This window comes from Larimichthys crocea, chromosome XIII (genome assembly GCF_000972845.2).
Source record: "Larimichthys crocea isolate SSNF chromosome XIII, L_crocea_2.0, whole genome shotgun sequence".
Lineage (NCBI taxonomy): Eukaryota > Metazoa > Chordata > Actinopteri > Sciaenidae > Larimichthys > Larimichthys crocea.
In genome coordinates this window covers 8,652,129-8,673,474 of record NC_040023.1, presented here as the reverse complement: position 1 = coordinate 8,673,474, position 21,346 = coordinate 8,652,129, and the positions used below count along the sequence as shown (strand labels likewise).

Below are 21,346 nucleotides of genomic sequence, written 5' to 3'. Positions count from 1 at the left end.
TGCTGCAGGCTTGACGACCCCCCGGCGGCTTCCCCCCTTAGTGCTGTGTACCTGGCCGTCTGCTGGCGTCACTGTAGTCTCTGCTGACGGACTGAGGAAGTGATTTGATAATTGGAGATTAATGATTTGCGATGTAGAACAGCTTTTACTTGCATATTCTCTTCCTGTTATGTGTCTAAACGTATATGTATCTATGACCAGGATTTCCTTGACCTAGATCTCATTCTGTGCACTTTCCTTAAATGCTTCCAAGATAATGTTAATATACTTGAAACTAAGTTCATCAAAGTTGCTTATTTTCCATGTTATCTCACCATTTTCCTTCCTCTGTCCTGTAGGTAAAGCACTCTGATCTGATGGGTGCTTAGAATCCGAAGTTAAAGGGATTACTCTTGGCTGTAGAACACAGGAGGTCCTTGGAGTCGAGAGCGATCACCTGGCTGGCGGCGGTCCAACACCTCTTCCTTGGGGCAGCAGCAGCAGGACCTGTCAGCAGGATACATCAGGCCAGCTCTCACAGGTTGTTAGCTTGCCATGGAGCCAAGAAACCTTGTGTGATACATCAGGATTGTCTTGAAGGCAAAGAGCTAAAGAGTTTGGCTGCACGCTTTATGTGCTTTTGGAATACTGCCTTGGAGTTTATGCTATTTGTCCTCTAAAAGGGATTCATGCTGTCTGGGAGGAGAGTTCATCGGCGGTTATATTGTTGACATGCTTTGCCCCAACACCTTTCACGCATATGACATACATTCATGGTGTTCGTCACAACAAAGCTAAGGCCTGGGAGGACTTTCATTTGTCAAGGAATAACTTTGACTCAGGCCGAACATGGCCAGAGACGTCAGTCCTCTGAACCTCATGCCTTTGTCTGCAAGGCATTGGGTTGGAGCCTCTCTGGGGTCCGTCCCCCCCTTCTTCCCCTTACGTTCTCTAATTTTCTATTGCTTCCTGTCATGTGCAGCGGCAGCAGCAGGCAGCTTACCCGGCATAGAACATGACTATGGCATTAGCCCTAAATTTGTTTGCACTCCAATCCCCCCAGAAGCAGACCCCAGTTGCTATTCTCCACCCAGTGTGCCCCATGGACCAAGCAGTAACGGACACACTAATGGCCACAATGGCAGTAACCGGCGAAACATGATGTCCGACGAGGCCAAAGCCACCATCTTACACCTGCGCGAGAGCCTCGTGAGGCAAAAGGAGACCATTCTGGACCAGCGGGAGACCATCAGAGAGCTGACCGCCAAGCTCACTTTGTGCGAGGGCTTCGGTGGTCACCACAGTATCGGTCACCATGACAACCACCACGATAACCACCACGATAACCATCACGACAACAACCACGACGACCACCACGGGCAGCATGGCAGCCATCATACGTCATCGTCGTCGTCGTCGTCACATCACGGGCCTTCGTCGTATCACAGCAACGATCACCACTACTCCCATGGTGGCCACAGGTCAGACCCCCACCATAGGAAGGGCTCGTCTTATGGGAAACACAGCTCCTTCTCCCCTGAACAGACGGGCAAAACACTGCAGACACTTAAGGAGAGGCTGGAGAGCTTGCAGGTGGGTTCAAAAAAAGGATAAAGTGAGGATTAACACTGTGGTTTTAAACACAGAGAACGTGTACTGGTGGATATAATAAAATATGCAAAGTATATAAAGTTAGAATCACTTAAATTAGCTCTGGGGACACTGGTAGAGAGAAAATTAGAGCCTAAAGATGATGACAGTGAGGTAGTCCTTTCAAAAGTTTCACCAGTGTTTAGTCAGGTGTGCCAGAAAGAAGAAACACAACAAAATGTGAAAGTTTGGCACAATGCTGGAACAGATATGCTTCCATTTCTCAGGGTTTGTAGCCTGTTACATACTTTCTTACCCCCCAAATATCTGGCTTGTAATTTCAGCTGCTTGAGCTGAACAAGGTGGAAGGTTTCAAATGAACACTGAACATTTCGAAACATCCAATGTGTCTGCAAAGGAAGGCTGAATGGTGCGCAGGGAGGCAGAAGCCTATCAAAGGTTTGACTTAATTGGGGTCGTATCTTGCGTCATGAAAGGTCACAAGCTTAGCCGACAGTGATGTCCACTGTAAGAAGGATACGTTTCATGAAGACGAGGTGACCCAAACATACTGTTTGTGTACAGTTCATTAAAAGGCCATTTTTATGTTTTTATGTTACTTTGAGTGGCATATCTGTAGTTCTGGAATAAACACAGCAATATTAAATAAGCCAGGTGAAGATACTCACACACACACATCAAGAACGCTGATATCACGCTGTTTGTCGGTTATCTCTGAGTCGTTCCGGCTCTCAATCTCCCTCCTGGATATCACTGTCAACAGGAAGCTGCTCTAAGTTGATCAGCCCTGACCCTGAACAACCCCAGTGTTCATGTGCTTATCACAGGAGACAGGAGAAGGAAGGAGAGTAAACAGCTTCTCTGAGAAAGATTTACAGATCTCAGTATTGTTAATTGTACATTCATTCAGTGTTCATTCATCCTGGTTATTCACGTTGAGGTTGATCTGTTTCCACCGTGGAAACCAAGCTACTCTAAAGGTTGGAAACCACCAATCCAGATGTCACATGTCAAACACAATTGAACTTGAATGAACCCAACAAAGATCCAAATCAATGCTCTCTAAGAACTTTTGTAGCTGTTGTTTTTGCTCTCCCCGTGGTCACTTCTTGTTTGTAGATGTTGCACAGTTCCAGCATCTAAAACAGGCCATACATGCTGGTTCTGGTTGTGTTACAACATTTAGTGATGCTGGTGTCACATTGTGAGACTAAAACCCTGCCGCCCGCTGGCCTGTGAAAGCCTCATTATCAGCACAGGTGGTCTCAGGCCACGCTCAGGGAAAGTGTTACCAGAAATCCCTCTCAATCTCCCTCAAAGGTGTGAGACAAAGCAGGAGCGGAGCCAGGATTTACCTTCCGTCGCTCCCTCCGCTAACAGGATGTCTACGCCACCAGCCTCTGGCCATGCGCCAAAGGCCGCTAGCCAGCCTCACCTTCAATTAGCTTCATCCTCCCTGACGAGGCTATTAATCGTGGCGTGCGCTGGCAGGGAGTAAAGCCGGATTTGCTGGTGAGGAAAGGGAGGGTGAGCGAGGGAGAGGAGGAAGGAGGGGCAGTGACAATTCCCCTGCAACTTTAAATGTCATACCATAATTCTTTTTTATTCACTGCATATAAACAACACTATCTATCCCAGGTTCTCACATATCAACACTGCTTTGTCACGCCTTGGGTGTCTCATACAGATGCACAATGTGATGCATTTTTAACACGTGGAATACAAAACATTGTAAAACTGTTTGGTTTGGTCTTTCACTCCTTTTCTCTTTTTAGCTTCCTCCGTAAACATCCCCTTTAGTTTTTTTCCCTCTGTCATTATGTCCATACAGGCTGTCGAGCCCAATTACATTGCCTGCTTGCCCAGCTCCAGTTCTGGCACGACACTGGATCCTACCCATTAGCATTCGCTTGTACCCCAGACCTGAAAACCTCCTCTTCCCAGTGGTCTAAAATGCCTATGGTACAAACACTGACACTCCCATGGGCAGCCCAGCTAACAAACTGAGCTAACATTAGCTGGCAGCAGCTGCAGTTTGTAGCAGTTTACTTTACTTTCAATCAGGAAACTCTGGACATCAAAGGGAAAATGTGAGGGGAAGACATAAAATATGATCCAGTTTCACCAAAACCAGTGAAGTAGTTGGTGTGTAACACGTTATGTACTTCTCACAGGTAAATAATTAGTAGTAAAGTTACATAATGTTGCTTAAACTGAGCCCCACAGTGCAAAGTTAGGACCTCAGATGCCAGGAGTCCTGACCGATGTCCATATTCTTCTCTAGGCCAGGAACTCCTCCAGCTCCTACTCCAGCTCCCTGAGAGAACTCCTCCAGCGGAAGATCACCGCTCTTGAGGAGCAGCTTCACAGCTACTACAGAGATCACCGTGACTATGGTAGCCATAACGACCACCATGACGATCACCATGATGATCACCATGACGACCACCACGATGACCACCACGATGACCACCATGGAAACGGCCACCATGACGACCACCACGATGACCACGGCGGTAGCAGCCATCATGTCGACCGCCACGACAGCCACCATAACAACCACCACGGTGGCCACAGGTACAACCACCGCGGCGGCCACCATAGTCGCCATCACGACTACCACTACGACACGCACCACAGCCGGCATCATGGTTACTATGGCAACCACCGCAGCAACCACCACAATGATCACCATGATGACCACCACGATGACCATCACGATGATCACCACGGTGACCACCATAATGATCACCACGACGATCACCACGACTATCATCACGGGCCTGGACACTACGATGACCACCACGATGACCACCATGATAATCACCATGGCAGCGACCACCATGACACCCATCACGGTACTGATCATCACCCACGGCGGCTGCCTTTCAGCAGCAAAGAGACGGGCCCCCGGGGCCCAGGGCACAGCAAGCTGGAAACAGTGCTCACCCAACTGCACCATGGCAACACTGACCACGGTAAACACACACACACAGTTACTGTCACAGAAAAGGCCACAGTGAAATCTGTCATGGTTGTGGTTTCTTCAACTTATCCTGGGAACCAGATGAATCACAAGCTCATGTTTCATTTGCTCTGGTAGATTCATCTGCTTCCACTGTTTAGACAGATCTCAAGCCAACCTGCGCCAATGATTTGTAAACAACCAAGTTGGCTGCCATGGATGTGGAACTGCACTCAAAGCTTGTGTTGACAGGATTTGGTAAAACATCATTGTTGCCTTGCTCTCATTGGTTGTCCATTTACATCCAACAAAGGCCTTTTGGACACTTGAAAGTCAAAAATGAACTGAGAGGTTCCAGAACTATTTGAATTTTAGCAAACTGGTGTGGTGATGCCTCTATTATCTCTGTTTGCTATTATTCCCAAGCCAAAACAAAGATTGGTACTTGAACATATGGACATTATTTTGCTTTTATAGCTACAAACTAATTTTCTTATCAGGGCGTTACTGTACTTGGATCTACATCTTAAACATATTTCAGTTGTCTCCTTTGCTTGATGCAAAATAGTTCTAATCTATTTTACTGTGGACTAAAAGCAATATATGTTCTGTCTTTATATATTTAAGAAAAATCTTCATAATCCTAAATAGAACAACAAACAGGCACACACTGGATTTAACTTGAACAGCAGCCAGATTACAACCCTGAGGTAAACCCAGACTAAATATAACAGTGCTTGTTAAAAACAGTATTTGAGACGGAATAATACAGTCTGATTGAATGCTGTTATCATTTTGCCTGTGGGCTGCATTTAAATTTCTTTGCTTTTTTTTATTGGGGGGTTGTATATATCTAGGGAATTGCATTTGAATAAAAATGTTCAACTGAAGCCAACTGCTGATGGCAGAACAGTCCATGAATGACCTGAATCTAAATCTTTCTCACCAGGAAATCACAAGAAGCTAAAGAGTCCCAACGCTTTCCTGCTCGACTTCCCCATGAGGACTAACTACATGTACGCCAGGATGAAGCGGTCGGTGGTCAACGAGATTTTTGCCCTGACAATCTGCGTGCGGCTGAAGGGAGGAACGGGCCCTGGTCTTGGTACTCCGTTCTCCTACGCTGTACCTGGACAAGCCAATGAGTTGGTACTCATCGAATGGGGCAGCAACCCCATGGAGCTGCTCATCAATGACAAGGTAAAAGCAATGCAAGAGTCAATGTTGAGAATCACAAATTTAGACATTCAAATTCTTTATCTAAGTTGACATAACTCCTTTTTGGCCCCTGCTGATTCTGGCATAGAAAACACTGGTACTGCTGTATATTAGAGAATTAAAGCTTTAGGACTCACTGTGACGTTATTAAAGAAGGATTTTCCTTGTCAAAAAGCTGCTTCTCTGAGCTTGAAGAGACCAGTGTCCTTAGGAAACACTGCAGTTCTCACAAATCCATGTCCCAGAGTGCTACACATCTTGCATACAGTGAGGCGTTAGTCTGAGCTGATAGTCAAACCTTAGACACACAACACAGCAACACCTCACCAGTGAAGGTCAAAGCTACTAGACTCAGGAGCACGAAGCCATAATGCACTCAGTCAGGTGAAAATGAAAAGATGGGAAAGGATGCTGGGTGTATATAAAAGACGTAGCTGGCATAAACCTCCTCAAAAATATGATTACATGTTGGAGCTTACAGTTATATCATGTGGAGACCAAAAGAATTGTGACTGGCCAACTTGGGTTTCTTGGAGGTTTCTGGACAACGGATGGATACATTTCTTCAGTGAATGAAACAACAACTCATCACTTACAATACATTTCAAAGTTTAAATAACTTAATACAATCGTGTGGAAGCTGTTGACAAAATAAATTTAATTGAAGTCCACGTTTCAGTTTTTTTAAAGTGCAGAGTAGGTTGTTGTTTCACGTCCCATTAGTCACAAATGAATTAGGAAAATGTCATTCTCCTGCAGTTTAATAGTTTGTATTTTAAGTTTCACCCACTAAACTCTTGCTTGCGATCGTCGTTTTACATCTCATTACCACTGTGAATGAGGATACCGCCTCAGTGGTCTTTTAAGGTACAATAAAGGTTGACAACAGATCAGTCATAACACTTTCAGTGCTTTGCTTTCTGCAAAGATTTGTTATTTATCTAAAAGGTTGACAAACTTCTGACTTTGAGCCTCAAAAATGAAAATTGTGGACATCTCACTTTGAACGACACTTTACGATTCAATGAGACGTCTGATTTCTAGCCTACTTAGAGTCTTGACACAAACGATTCAATATTAGCCTCCTAATCCTCCATTCTCTGAAAGGCTGATAGCTTTTTCCCCTAAACGGAAGACAGATGTTTGTCTTTTTTCCCTTCCTTGCCCCAGTACTGTGAGCGGTGAGCTCAACAAACAAAGCAATTAATCTGATTATCGTAATTGATTGGCCTAATTGTCTGTAGGAGTGACATTACCAGGAGGGATAAACTGTCATGTTTGTTTTGCCTCTAGTCACTCACTTGGCAGCGCTCAAACCGATCACTGACACAGTTAAATGATTTTCAGAACGCAGATTAATCTCTGTCGTCAATTAATCTTCCAGGGTTTTTGAGGATGAACAGAGTGGAGATTCTCATATTGCACTAATCCACTTTCTCTACATCAGTGAGCACGCATGTAAAGCTGTTTAAAGCTCTCATCTGATAGAGATTTGTTATAGAAATGGATTTTCACAGTGATGTTCCTGATTGAATAAAGAAAAAAACCTTGTTTCTGCACAGATTAAAGGTGGGAATTTAGAGCTCAGGAAGTCTGCACTTCTGTTGTTACTTCTCCAACATGTCCTAAGTCGTAAGCTCAGGTCAGGTCTCAATTATTCAATTAACTCATCACAGACTGTATCTTCCAGTTTTTGTTCCGCTTGGTCAAGCAGGGCAACAAGGAATACGAGAGATTAGACCCGAATGCAGGAGGCAGAGCTTCAAAACTTTCAAAACTCAGATGATTTACAGGATGGTGACGACGTCCAGACAAGAAAACAAACGGAGTAAGCGGAAAATCACAAATCCATAAGGCAGACGAGTTAAAGGAAAACACCCTAAAACCGTAAAGAACACCAGAAAAAAACAAAGACGAAACACACTAGTGAGAACCAAATACCAAGACATAGGTGAAACTAATCAGGGGGAAACGATCAAAACTGTCAGGAAACACAAAGACATGAAGTACAGTTTTATTCAGATTAATGAAATCTGCTGTAAAGTTTTGCACCCATGAATGGCAGCCTGACCGGAGTCGGGACATTCCTCATTAATGGTGTTTCTGTCTCTGTCTACCTGTTCCTCCACCTGTTTCTTTAGGCGGTGACAATGCCCATAACTATGAAAGATGGGAAATGGCATCACGTGTGCGTGACGTGGTCAACGCGCGATGGTGCCTGGGAGGCCTACCAGGACGGGGTGAAGAAAGGTTCAGGGAAAAACCTCTCATCCTGGCACCCCATCAAACCGGGAGGGATCTTCATCCTGGGCCAGGAGCAGGTAAGACATACAGGATGTCTAGATAGGCATCGGGCTCTACAACCATGGACATTAACATGGACATTTTCCATGATAGTTAGATGTCCTGAAGGTCCTCAGATGTGACACTTCCCACTACCAAGTATCTCTAAGAATTATGTCCAAACGCCCATGCCGATCTACAAAGTAATGTCTGTTGTAAGGAAGCATATGGAAAGTAAGGGTGTAGTTAGAGAAGGTGGGATGGCATTTACCACATTTGACTTGCAAGACACCAAAGTTCAGACATGTAAATATGTTTCATTCTTAACCTTGGCCCTATCGTAGTTAGATATCATAGAAAACAAGAGTTTTAAATGTTGGGTTTGATGAGAACTTCATTGCCAAACTGTGAGAGAAATACGTTTTAAGTCAATAATGCCATCACTGTTCCTCACAGGACACAATGGGAGGCCGCTTCGACGTCAACCAGTCCTTCATGGGAGAGTTGTCTGATCTCCAGTTCTGGTCCAGAGTCTTGACACCCAGCGAGATCTACAGCCAGGCGACCTGCGCAGGCCACCTTGAGGGTGATGTCATGTCCTGGTCTGAGGAATCAGTGGAGCTCCACGGAGGGCTCGGCGAGTTCCCCTTTGACCCCTGCCACCAATGACTGACAACGGACCCCCACCAAAACCCAGAGCTTTAGCACCATCAGCCCCACATCATTTCAGAAATAGAGAGATGGATCGATTTATTTCATTGCTTGCTCTGGTTGTTCATCATATTTGGTCTGCAGAAGTTTAATAACACAAGCTCAGCCATGGGCCACAGGCAGAACAAGGAGTTATTTTGCTTTTTCTTTATGTGTTTGCCATTCCTGTTCGATCTCTCTGCCTTCTCCACCTACTCCCCCACTTCTTCGCTCTGACGCTGTCAGCAGGACGACTTTGAAGGCTCCAAAGAGCGCAGGGCTTTGGATTTACCGGCTGTGTGATCATGACTACGGCCGCTCTGAGAGATCCAACACACATAATAGGATTTCACTCCATCAGAACAGGTCCGAAGGTTGCTTGTTGCCATTAGTTTACCTCCTCTGGCTTGTTTTTGTTCGGTGTGTGAGTAACATACACATTTCAGGAGGTGGAGGGATGGCTGAGAGGCACTGGATCATTTACAAATAAAGTCACATGGAGACCTGAACCATGATGATTCATACTCAGCGATAAAGTACTGACAATCGAATATCTGCTTGTTGTTTTGTGTACACAAAAGCTGCCGCAGGACTGTTTTTCTAAAAAGCAGAGAGATTTTCTGGGCTGTTTTATACTAGTATTTCATATTGAAAACTCTACAACAACAGGCTTTTTGTAGACATAAAAAAAGTACAATCCACGTGTTGTGTTGTCTCTGCGGAGCCGTTACGTAAGAGCACCGCGGCTCAGTGTCAGACATACGGCCACGAGCCACCTGACTGCATCAACACAGCGTCAACCTTCTATCAGCATGTCAGCCGCCGTAATGCTGAAGTCTCCTCGGCAACTGGTGGCTTACAGCGGGATTTACCTGTGGACAACTCATCTGATCCTGCCTATTTCCGACCAGTTAAAACCACACAAACACACACTCACAAACACACACTAACAAACACACACTCACAAACACACACTAACAAACACAAACACGCACACACACGCACAGAAGATAAAGAGGTGAAAAGAGACAGTTCATGCTAACTGTTTGTAGATGCACCTTCATGTTTTTATAACAAAAGAGGATTTTGTACATGTAAATTGTATCCGATAGCCTGTTTTTAATTATTATGATCATTTATTATGGCATTTCTCATATTGTAAATAATTTAAATAAGTACATAGCACTTTGTTGACCCACTCTTAACCCTGTGTTTGTTTGTAAAGCACATCTCTGGGTGTAAACTGTCAAACTGTCTGAGTTAAACTCAGATTACATCCTGTGTTGAACTTTCTTTTTTGGAGGGGAGGGGGGTATCTGTTGTTGCCGTGGCGATAGAATCTCTCTCACCATCAGGACCGCGTCATCCCGACGATGTCGCGCTACAGCTTGTAAATATCCGCAGATAATGCCAAGACGAGCAGCACTTGATGATCCCGTGTTTCCTCTCAGGATAGTGGGCCAAATGTACGTGACATGTTCTTTCTTCTGTCTTTGTTACATAGACTTCAGTTTATACACCTACTACTACCAAACTGTAGTTTGTAAGCTGAATGTTGACATAAAACATGTAAAAAATATATATATTATATCCATCTTTATGCATAAAAATGTGCTTATTCTCGCCTTTGGTGTACATTTTAATTAGGTTGTTGTTGTTTTTTTGTTATCCTTGTGTCTTTGGGTGTAAATAATTAAAAGTATTACATCGTGTTGAGTCAGCAGTCCCTCCCTCATGTGTAAGCCAAAACTATAAACTGAATTGTAAAAACTTGAAAGAGGAAGAAAAATGCACATGCTGTCAAATATTTGTAAATATGTCAGGATTTTGAATAAAACTATTTCAAATATTTTATGAATTCAAACCAAACTGCAAACTTTTTATTTTTCTATGACCATATTTCTCTGTGCAGCATGTATTGTATCTTTCTACAGAGCATCCAATCAAATCAACGAGTCCTCCAGATTTAAGCAACATTGTGTACAAATTATTAGTATTCTTGTAATTTACCGCCCCTAGTTTCAGATTGCAGTACCACTGTCGTGAATACCGATAGCTGTGTACATGTATTTGTTATTATTAGATAACTTTTAACAGCCAAACATCAACCAAGCGCAACATCACAAGACATAGCAGCCAGCTAATATGAGTTACTAGTCCAGCAGCAGGAATTGTAGTAGTAATTGTAGTACATTGTAGTTTGAGGTTTACGTTAGGGAGTAATGTTGATGATGCTTTAAAGAAGTGATAAACTCACCTTTCTGTTTCCTACACTGACTTTGACGCTTCATAATGTCACCAGACCTTTTTCTTTTTCTGTTATAATCACTACAGCCACTAGAGGGCATGCTCACCTGAACATAAACATACTGTCATTTTGTGGAACTTTCATATTAGAAGGACAGTCTCAAACAAAGAGACACATCGCCTCACACTGTTTTCATATATAAGACTGAAGAAGATAATCGACTGTATCTAAAACAGTAATGCTGAACTCCACAGTGTGCCAAACACAAGCATGCATTGTTACCAGGGACTCTGTTATGCACAAAATATTTTTGTCAGCAACAACTTCAAACTCTAAAACTGAAGGACAGACTGTGATGGGGCTTTAACTGAACATGTAACTCTTCTGGCTTGTTTGGCTATCAGACCGACTGCTGCTTTGCATGCGGCATTGCATTTGCATATTTAATCTTACATGAAACACTGACCAGAGGAACGTTGGCTGTTCTTTTGTGCCTGCCTTGAGGTATTAAAACAACACATGAGGACCACACAGAGCCATTATGCATTAATGCAGTAATTACTGAGGGAAAACCATGGGAGTGAACAATGGATCGGCTCTGCTGGAAGAACAGAAAACAGCAACAACAGACAAAAGTATTTCATTCTTCTTCCTTGCATAATGTGTTTTGTCACAGCTGCGTGTGTGCATTTCAACTTTTTAAGATACGTCAGAGCTCATTTTCTTTGTAAAAGGCTTCACACAGCGTTTCTACCGTTATGTTTTATGCTTTAAAATCAGTTATTTTCATACACACACTTTAGCCGCTTCCAAGTTTATGATCATCTACCTGTGCAGATGGTTTCAGCTTTATTTGCTGAGGTTTTTTGAGAGCTTCCTTTTCTCCTGTTTTTTAAAAGCCAAACTGAACATAAATGCTCCTTTCCAGAAACAATATCGCAGTTATTTAAGATAATCTGCAAAGCTCGCTGCGAGGGGGCGGCTGAAGTTTCAGGAACATTGTCAACATCTCAGCAAATAAAAGTGCAACTGTCAGCAGGTCTGGATTCTGTTAGAGGTAAGCTACTCTTGCAGAATGTCGTGCAATCATACAGTACCATGTGTTTATTTATATGATTCCATATCTATATATATAGTGCAACAAGACCACGTCCTAAAGTCTCTTAAATCAGGATTTACTGCTGAGCTGTTGGATGATGAAATGACAGTCTGTGTAAAGTTTGGTCTTTGTTGCTGTGTTGTGTCTCTCAGGTGTTCTCAGTCAATACACACAGTTGGCTTATTACTTCTCTCTGCTCTGCTTTCTGCTCGTCATCATCACTCTGCTCCAGACTTTCTGCCGTGAGTACCTCATGACAGTTTGACACCGACATTATGTAACAGTTCATGAAATTTAAATCTATATGATTTATAAAATGTGACAATACTTCCTACTGAAGTATATAAATCTCACAATTATGTATAAAAAAAAGTTTGAGTCATTTCCTAAACAGCTGCTCGCTGGATTTTAGTTTCAGTCACTCGAAAAGGAGGACAGGGTGCATTTGTTGGGGACTATTTCCAGAGGCGGATTAATCCACATTTGGTGCTGTAGTGAGTATTTGGGGCAGTAGGTCAGTGTATGTGAGATTAAGTCAAAATAAAGTACAATAATATCCCAAGCAGGTTTTAAACAGTCAAATGTGATGATATCAGCCTGAAAATCACAGATTTGAAAGATGCTGAGCTTCCTTTCCTATGGAACAGAGGGGGAACACTATTTTTTGGAGATATTCATTGTTGATTTTGGTATTTTCATGAGATCTGTTGACAAAAATCATGTGTAGACATATTTTTAAAAGGTCAAACTTCACAGCAGCCATGACCTGAAATGAAATGTCTCAGTCGTAGCTTTAGAAAATACAGAATGTTCTTTAGCGTTTTGTCAGAGACGAAGACGAAACGGAGGATTAACTATTAATGTTTCTCCTGAATGGCCGTTATCTGTTTAATGTTTCTGCACCTCTGTCAGTCTGCTTCTCCCACAACACATCCTTTATTATCCCGTATCCATGGAAACGGCTGATGGGACATCACTGTATGTAATTTTCTGTCTTTCTGCTGTGTGTGTGTGTGTGTGTGTTTGAGATCACAGTGGTTCAGATCACCTTCGTGTTCCAGTCGCAGTCGACCCTGCAGGAAACCAAAGTGAGACATCTGACAAACAGACTGGAGAAGCTCAACCAGTCATATCAACTCCTGTTCTCCCAGTATCCGGCTCTGAACCAGTACTGCCCAGTGAGCAACTCCACCACCGGTGGTAAGAGTTTTATTTGTACACTTCAGGCACACAAACAAAGTCACAATTTTAGAAAGGTTTTAAAGTATTTTTACAGTTTTTACACGTTTTGAATTTGAGAATTTATGATTTTGTAATCTGTGCACGAAAGGTCATGAAACAGTCGGGGTGTTTTCACAGCTGGAAATCGACTCAGTCTTGACATTTCCGTCGTGAAAAGGTCACTCATCCTCTCTTTTTTCTTCTCCACGCAGAGCGAGTGTGCAGCCCATGTCCAGCCAGCTGGACGCCTCAGGAGGAGAAATGTTACTTGTTCAGTGAAGACAGGGGAGACTGGATCAGCAGCCAGTACCGCTGCTTGACACTGGGGGGCACTGTGGCCATAATCAGGACAGAAGAGGAGCAGGTGAACACACACACACACACACACACACACACACACACACACTGTCATTTTATGTATTCATTAACCACTTTCTGATTCAGTTTCACGACCCATTAAGTGTGTTTATATTCCACCATATCGCACATAACACTCTGAAACCGGAAACCTTCTTTTCTTGGTATTTATGTGTCTTACATGGAACCTCGCTGATGATATATTCTGCATCTGTCCAGTTGTAAACATTTGAGATGTCAGCTGTAAGGTCACACACACTGCAAACACAGAACCAGCAGAGAGAGAGAAGTTAAGAATAGATTTAAGACCTCTGTAAAATATGGAGACGTCTGCAGGAGCAGCCGCTGCTCTGGGTCATCTCAAGTTTTGTCTTTCACAAGATGTGTGTGTGTGTGTGTGTGTGTGTGTGTGTGTGTGTGTGTGTTTCTCGAGAAGCTGATGACATTTCCTGACATGTTTCTCAGGTGTTTCTGTTTAAAAAGGCCCAAAGTTTGAGCCAAGGAGACTCATACTGGCTCGGCATGAGGAGCAGCGGTGCTGACGGAGGCTGGCAGTGGAGTGATGGCTCCCTGGTGGAGAAGGGACTAGGGTGAGTAATGATAGGCAGGAGGAGGAGGAGGAGAGGAGAAGAGGAGGAGAGGAGGGTTAAACAAGGTGAGGAGACACCAGACACTGATCTCTTTTGCTGAGAATACAGTCACAAGTTATTAATATGAGTTTAATATTTGTTTTATGAAGAAAAAAAATGAAAAAATGAAAAAATCAACTGAATCTGTTCAGGTACAAACACTTTCCTCATGATTTTAATATGAAAATGAATAAAACACAATTAATCACAAAATGAGGAGGTCAAAATAAGAAGCAACAGCAAGGAAGTGTCTGACAATGAGAAACACGTGTACGATCAGTTAGAAAAATGAAGAAAACATAAAAACAAAAACAAAACTTCACGAGCAGGCGGTTTTAAACACACTCAAACAATACATATCTAAAGAATGCAACATTCTTTTGTCTGGAAAATCATCATCAGTGGTTTTTAGTGTCTGAGTCGATGTGATTATGTGTGCAAAGCATGAAAAGCTGATAAGAATAAATAAATTCTCTGAGTGATGGCTCCTAAACTTCTAAATTACGCTGTAAGAGTATCACTGTTAGTACATTTCATTCATTTTTTAAATATATTTCAGTTTACCACAGATATGAGATGTTTGTTTTGAGAGTTTCTTTTTCATTTTCCGTTTTAATCATACAAATTCATCATCCTCTCTGGATATACTGTGATTATACTGGCCGTAATAGAAGGGGGGATTGAAAGTCACCGGGAGGCTGTTTTTTTTATTTTTATTTCATGATGTATTTTCATATGGAGGAGTAGTGGTTGCCATGGTAACAGATTAAAAGACCGCATCTCTCGCAGGTTTTGGCTGCACGTGCCTGACGACACAGACAACAGGGAGCTGTGTGGTCGACTGACACCGGGAGACAACTACAAGACGAGCTGGTTCTCCTCCAAATGCTCCAACCAGCTGAGGAGGATCTGCGAGAGGAGACAAGCTACTCTGCAGTGAGGGGAGAGGAGAGGAGAGGAGAGGAGGGGAGAGGAGAGGAGAGGAGGGGAGGGGAGAGAGAGGAGAGGAGGGGAGAGGAGACAAGGAAGGATTATTTTGAAATAAAACATAACCATATATACGTCTATATATGCTGTTGATTTAATGAATAATGTAACGTGTATTATAATCTAACATTAATAATAAAATACTAACTCACAAACATCAGTCTTATTTCATTTATTTCACATTTATTTTGTTGTTTTGTTTGTTCTACTTCTTTATGGGTTCATCACCGATCTTTAATCTGAAGGATTGTTAATATTTAAATAAACCTTCAGGAAATTTGACATTCTACGACAAAGTTTATTTTTTTAAATTAAAAATATTAGTAACGATACAGATTAACTGTGCAACCAAACCTTTTTAAAAAAAAAAATGTTAACACTAGTCTCACCTAATAGCTTTTTCCAGAGCTTTGACCACATTTAATAGTTTTTAGTTAGATTTAGATTTAGATATACTTTATTCATCCCACCACGGGGAAATTTACTTGTTAAAGCAGCAGAGGAAAGTGTCGAATACACTACAGAATTAGAAAAACACAATAAACATAACCTACACAATAAACAGGAAAAACAATCAAAAGCAGACAAGTAGTGAGGATAAAAGTGGCATGATATATAATGTAAAGTGACCATAGTGTAAGAAATATTGCAAATAAAGTGACCATGATACAAATAATAATATTATTATTGCAAGAGTAGTTAATTAGTTAGTGTCCAGTGTCAAGAATGAACTTTAACTCTCAGTATTTAAACAGATACGGTGATATAAAACATATTTTTATGTTATATTCTTTCATACATCAGCTGAAGGTGTAAAGGTTTTCCGTCACCTCCACCTGCTGCTGCGCCTCCTCCGTCTGTCCACCAGGTGGCGCTGCTGTGCCTTTAAATACGAGGCGTCTTTTCCCGACATGCACTGCGAGCGAGCATCCCTTCGCACTAAGCGGTTTGTTGGGATTACAGCGGAGTCTGTGTGGACGGTAAACTCGTTTTATTAACAATAACACACTTTATGCTTTGTTGGCACGATATTTATACTTTCCTATAAACGTATTAAACTTAGTGTTTTATTTATTTAACTCTAGTAAACAGGTTAAACGTAGAAAAACGTCCACTACATCGTTAGACGTGATTGTGTGTTTCGGTTTAAAGGGTGACCGTGTTAACTGGTGACCGCTCAACGGTTGTCGTAGTTACTTAAGGAAGAGACGAGACACGAATAACTTTGTATTTTCATGACTTTGTTACGTTAATGAGACAAAAACAAAGAGGTAATCGTGTGCAGCTACGTATCTTCCTGTTTTTGTAACTACAATAACCACAAACGGTATTCGGTTAACGGTCACCAAGTAACAGCGTCGCTCGTTAATCCGTAACACCTGACTCCATTTGTAAAAAGACGGTATTTTTTAATGTTTCTCGTGTTATTGCTGAACGCACACAACAATTTACTGTTTTTTAGTAGTCAGTAAAGTCAGCTGGTGAACTCTGCACTCAACTCAGTCCCCAAGACTGACCTAAGACTGACCTAAGACTGAGAAACTGACCTAAAACTGACCTAAGACTGACCTAAAACTGACCTAAGACTGACCTAAGACTGAGAAACTGACCTAAAACTGACCTAAGACTGACCTAAAACTGAGGAACTGACCTAAGACTGAGGAACTGACCTAAAACTGACCTAAGACTGACCTAAAACTGACCTAAGACTGACCTAAGACTGAGAAACTGACCTAAAACTGACCTAAGACTGACCTAAGACTGAGAAACTGACCTAAAACTGACCTAAGACTGACCTAAAACTGAGAAACTGACCTAAGACTGACCTAAAACTGACCTAAGACTGACCTTAAACTGAGGAACTGACCTAAGACTGACCTAAAACTGACCTAAGACTGAGTTTCTCGGCTGCTGCTCGTCTCTGCGGTGTCTCCTGAGTGTCTCACACCATGTGTTGGTCTTCTGCAGATCTCCAGCAGCTGAAGATGTCTGACCAAATCGAGGAGAAGCTCAAGAACTACAGGACCGCTCCGTTCGACGCCCGCTTCCCCAACACCAACCAGACCCGCAACTGTTTCCAGAACTACCTGGGTTAACGAACGCGTCGGCCTGCCGTCACGTAGATCCTGTCCAGACTGTTTACACTGATGTGATCTTCAGGTTTTCTATATCTGCATGTTTCCTTGTGTCAGACCGGTACAGGGCATTTCCTCTGACGCTGAATCCGACCTGAACTTTGAACACAAGGTGGACACGAGTCACGTCTACGTAAGAGTCGCTTCAGTCTGCCCGCTCTTCACATCTCCACATCGTTTGGCGTCTTTGTGTTTACTGCAGCTGAAAAACGTCAAACTGAAAAGTTTCCGTTCTCGCCAGCTTGCTTCTTTTCCCATCTTCATTTCAGTTATGTATTCATGAGGATGACGCAAAGACGTGACAGAGACGAGACGACAAGACGAACATTCTCAAGTGTCTTGACTTTGGAGAACAGTCCCCTCTATCGACGTCCAACGTCTTCCTGAACGCATTTGACTGCTTAACGACAGGCTCAAATCCTGCTGAACTTCTCTAATCTGTTTAAAGAAAAAGAGTTAAAGCTGTGCTGAGGTCTACATGAAGCAGTCCTGCTGCTGAACACGTTGCACGCTCTCTCAGCATGATGTTTGATCCACTGAAACAGCCACTGATGAGGTGTTCTATAATTACTAGGGCTGTCAATCGATTAAAAAAAATTAACTAATTAATCGCAAAAATTTCTGTAATTAATCGCGATTAATCTATCAATAAATGTATCAATAAATTAAATGCATTTTTCTGAGACTGAAGCTTATAATGAATATTTATTCATGTAAAATTATCAAATGAATGTAGAATAAACACAGAGAAAGTATATTTAAATTCATTCATTTTATTGGCTTAAGGTGCACATATGCACAGTGCAAACAGAAAAAAGCCAGAATGAGGAAATATACTGAGGAGTGCCACACTCCTGTAGTGTAGACTGGGTGTTTTGCTTTAAGGTGATATGTTAAAGTCGTGTTACTTCTGTGGAATTTAAATTCGGCTTTGCAAACTGTGCAAATTGCCTTGTTTTTGTCCAACGAGCCGTCGGGCAACTTTTTAAAATGAAATGTTCCCCCTAAAAGTTCGTCCTTATCCATCTTTACACCACAGACTCTCCTTTAGTTAGGATAGATCATAGACATATATACACAGAAATATATACATAGACTCTCCTTTAGTTAGGATAGATCATAGACATATACATAGACGCTCCTTTAGTTAGGATAGATCATAGACATATATACATAGACTCTCCTTTAGTTAGGATAGATCATAGACATATACATAGACGCTCCTTTAGTTAGGATAGATCATAGACATATATACATAGACTCTCCTTTAGTTAGGATAGATCATAGACATATACATAGACTCTCCTTTAGTTAGGATAGATCATAGACATATACATAGACGCTCCTTTAGTTAGGATAGATCATAGACATATATACAGACTCTCCTTTAGTTAGGATAGATCATAGACATATACATAGACGCCTCACTGAGCAGGTTGGTCCGTTGCTGCGATACGTTAACGTGTCCGCCATATTGGATGTGGCAGATCTGCCCGTAAACTAAAACAAGCAGGGCCGGTTTTAGCTGTGGGCAATGTGGGCGACCGCCCAGGGCGCAGTCTCCGTGAGGGCTTTAAGTTAATGCCTCTTATACACCCATTCACACACACACTAATATATCTGGGAAACAAAGCTCTACTTTGCCACATCCAAAATGGCGGCCGCCACCGGAAGTAAACAAAACCGCGTTAATTGCGTTAATTTTTTTTAACGCGTTAATTCTTTAAAATTAATCGACAAAATTAACGCGTTAATTTTGACAGCACTAATAATTACATGTCTGCCTCTGTCGTCCTGCACGTTAAATGTTTGTTTTTTACGGTTCCGTTTTGGAGATCTGGTATTTTCCTGCCTCATTTCAATCATGACAATCGGCCACACGGATTTTCAAAGTAAAAGTAGTTTCAAACAGCACGTTTGTTAAACTACATTTGATACAGACAGTAAGGACGGGGTTAAAACTGAAGACTAATGCAGCGTGTGTGATTTTCTCTATGAAGACAGGAGATATGAGTTATGCAAATGAAACTGACAAGGCCGGTACAGACTGATGACACACAGGCTTTAGACGTGACAAAGGCCACGTCCGTTTCTGTCCAGAACTTTTATTTTGGTGCTCAGTCCAAGCTGCGTCAATCTGTGCATGTAGAATCTCATGATCTAAAGTTGTAAAAATAATTTTGAGGAGCCAAAACTGCAAATGATAAAAGAACAGCTTCCTGTCGGGCTGTCATCTCCGGCTTGGGTCATCCACTTTTCATGGTCACGGACAATCACTCCTCTGATGAATGGCTCCCGCTCTCTCTCTCTCTCTCTCTCTCTCTCTCTCTCTCTGCTGGCTCTTTATTTTCCTGCTCTGACGTCTTTGTCTTTCTGTCTCCTCTGTGCAGATTTCCACAGATGTAACAAAGCTCTGTCTGCTAAAGACCAGGACACGGCTCCATGCCAGTGGTACCAGAGGGTCTACAAGAGCCTGTGCCCCATCAGCTGGGTAAGATGCACCAAATACACACTCATAGCAGACGTCAATGAAAGAATCAACACGCAGAATAACTTCTTTTGTCTTCTTGTGTCACCGAAGATGACATTTGAGCATCTCACTTCACTTCTTCACTTTAAACTTGATCTCCTCGTCCTTCTCTCCGTGTCTCCTGCAGGTTCAGAAATGGGACGACCAGCTGGAGACGGGAAATTTCCCCGGAAAGATCTGAACACACACATTCCTCTCCACCCTTCTCCACCTTTACTCATTCTATGTTAATGTAGAGCATCTGCTCTCTCTGTACAGAAGCAGCTCAATAAATTCTATGATGTCACTTTGAACTCTGACGCTTTTGTTTCACTCTGCGCAACAATCTATAAAGAGGAGCTTTTATTTTGAAAAGCCTACGTACTCCAGAGTTTCCACAGACGTTCTGGGGTCTGTAGTCTTTAATTAGTAATCGAGAACACTTTGATTTACAAACTGCAAAACATCCTGGTGGAGGATTTCTGAGGTCAGCAGGTCACGTGAAGCTGGTTTCTTTTGACGTTAACGTGCTGCGTTCACAATCCAACAAAACTGTCCAGCAGAAGATGAACACCCCGTTTACGTCGTCACTAAACTTCTGCTCCCTGACTTCAGGGAGTAAAGAAACCAACACCTGTAACAGAAGACGAGTTAGACAACTACACGATGATTCTTCGTTCTTTACTCCATTCATGAAAATCAGTCTGTGACGCCTTCTTTATCTGAGATAATCGGCTCACAAACCACGACTGAATGATTTATACCCAGTGCTACTTGACTAAGCAGGAAGAAATAACACAAGTACAAGTACAAACTGAATGGCAGCACTGAAAGTGAAGTATAAATATATCAAGTACGAGTGTTTGTGACAGGAAATAAAAAATATTTTGACTGTTTTTTGGGCTAAAAAACCCACAAACAAGTCTCATTTTTTTTTTCCATTTACTAGCTCTTGATCTTGATGCTGTTTGGGAGCTTTTCATCATGTCGTTGTAATCATGCATGTTCACATTGCTTTGTTTTCTGATAACTTTAAGAACTTTTCATCCGTGTTGTCGTGGAAATTCAATAAAGACTGAGAACACGATCAGTATTAAATGAGAACTTTATTCTTGGTCAAGGAGAGACAACAGTACGAGTACAAGAGTCGCAAAGTCCTCTCTACTGATAATACATTCAACTGCTCCTTTTGTAGACATTTCTCCCCCTCCCTCTCATCCGAGGTAATAAAAGAGAGACTCTAAATGCAAAGGGGGGGTTACCCTCGTAAATATCTGCTTTACTCCCCTTCTTCACCGTGGCTGGTACCAACATCTCCGGGACAGAGAGAAATGTCCACACTCAAACATATATCAACCCATCAGGAGGCAGTCTCCTAGATAGGACAGTGACAACTCAACAAAAAAAACCTGAAA

At 42.3% G+C, this 21,346-nt stretch overlaps 3 protein-coding genes across 3 annotated transcripts; all 3 read left to right on the top strand.

The window, feature by feature from the left end:
• Positions 1-567: 567 nt before the first annotated feature.
• Positions 568-9,296, top strand: LOC104935767 (neuronal pentraxin-1-like). Its single transcript, XM_027287149.1, has 5 exons — positions 568-1,572; positions 3,875-4,568; positions 5,505-5,755; positions 7,915-8,094; positions 8,513-9,296. The coding sequence occupies exons 1-5, from the start codon at positions 829-831 to the stop codon at positions 8,723-8,725; spliced, it is 2,082 nt and encodes a 693-aa protein (XP_027142950.1). The 5' UTR covers positions 568-828; the 3' UTR covers positions 8,726-9,296.
• Positions 9,297-11,568: 2,272 nt separating this feature from the next.
• On the top strand, positions 11,569-15,240 carry LOC113747355 (C-type lectin domain family 6 member A-like). Its single transcript, XM_027286986.1, has 7 exons — positions 11,569-11,629; positions 11,923-12,051; positions 12,246-12,335; positions 13,129-13,293; positions 13,527-13,678; positions 14,137-14,261; positions 15,090-15,240. Exons 1-7 carry the CDS (start codon positions 11,569-11,571, stop codon positions 15,238-15,240), a joined length of 873 nt encoding a protein of 290 aa, XP_027142787.1.
• A 942-nt stretch (positions 15,241-16,182) lies between these two features.
• On the top strand, positions 16,183-20,245 carry LOC104935765 (cytochrome c oxidase subunit 6B1). Its single transcript, XM_027286160.1, has 4 exons — positions 16,183-16,267; positions 17,256-17,378; positions 19,813-19,913; positions 20,080-20,245. The coding sequence occupies exons 2-4, from the start codon at positions 17,273-17,275 to the stop codon at positions 20,131-20,133; spliced, it is 261 nt and encodes an 86-aa protein (XP_027141961.1). The 5' UTR covers positions 16,183-16,267; positions 17,256-17,272; the 3' UTR covers positions 20,134-20,245.
• Positions 20,246-21,346: the final 1,101 nt, after the last annotated feature.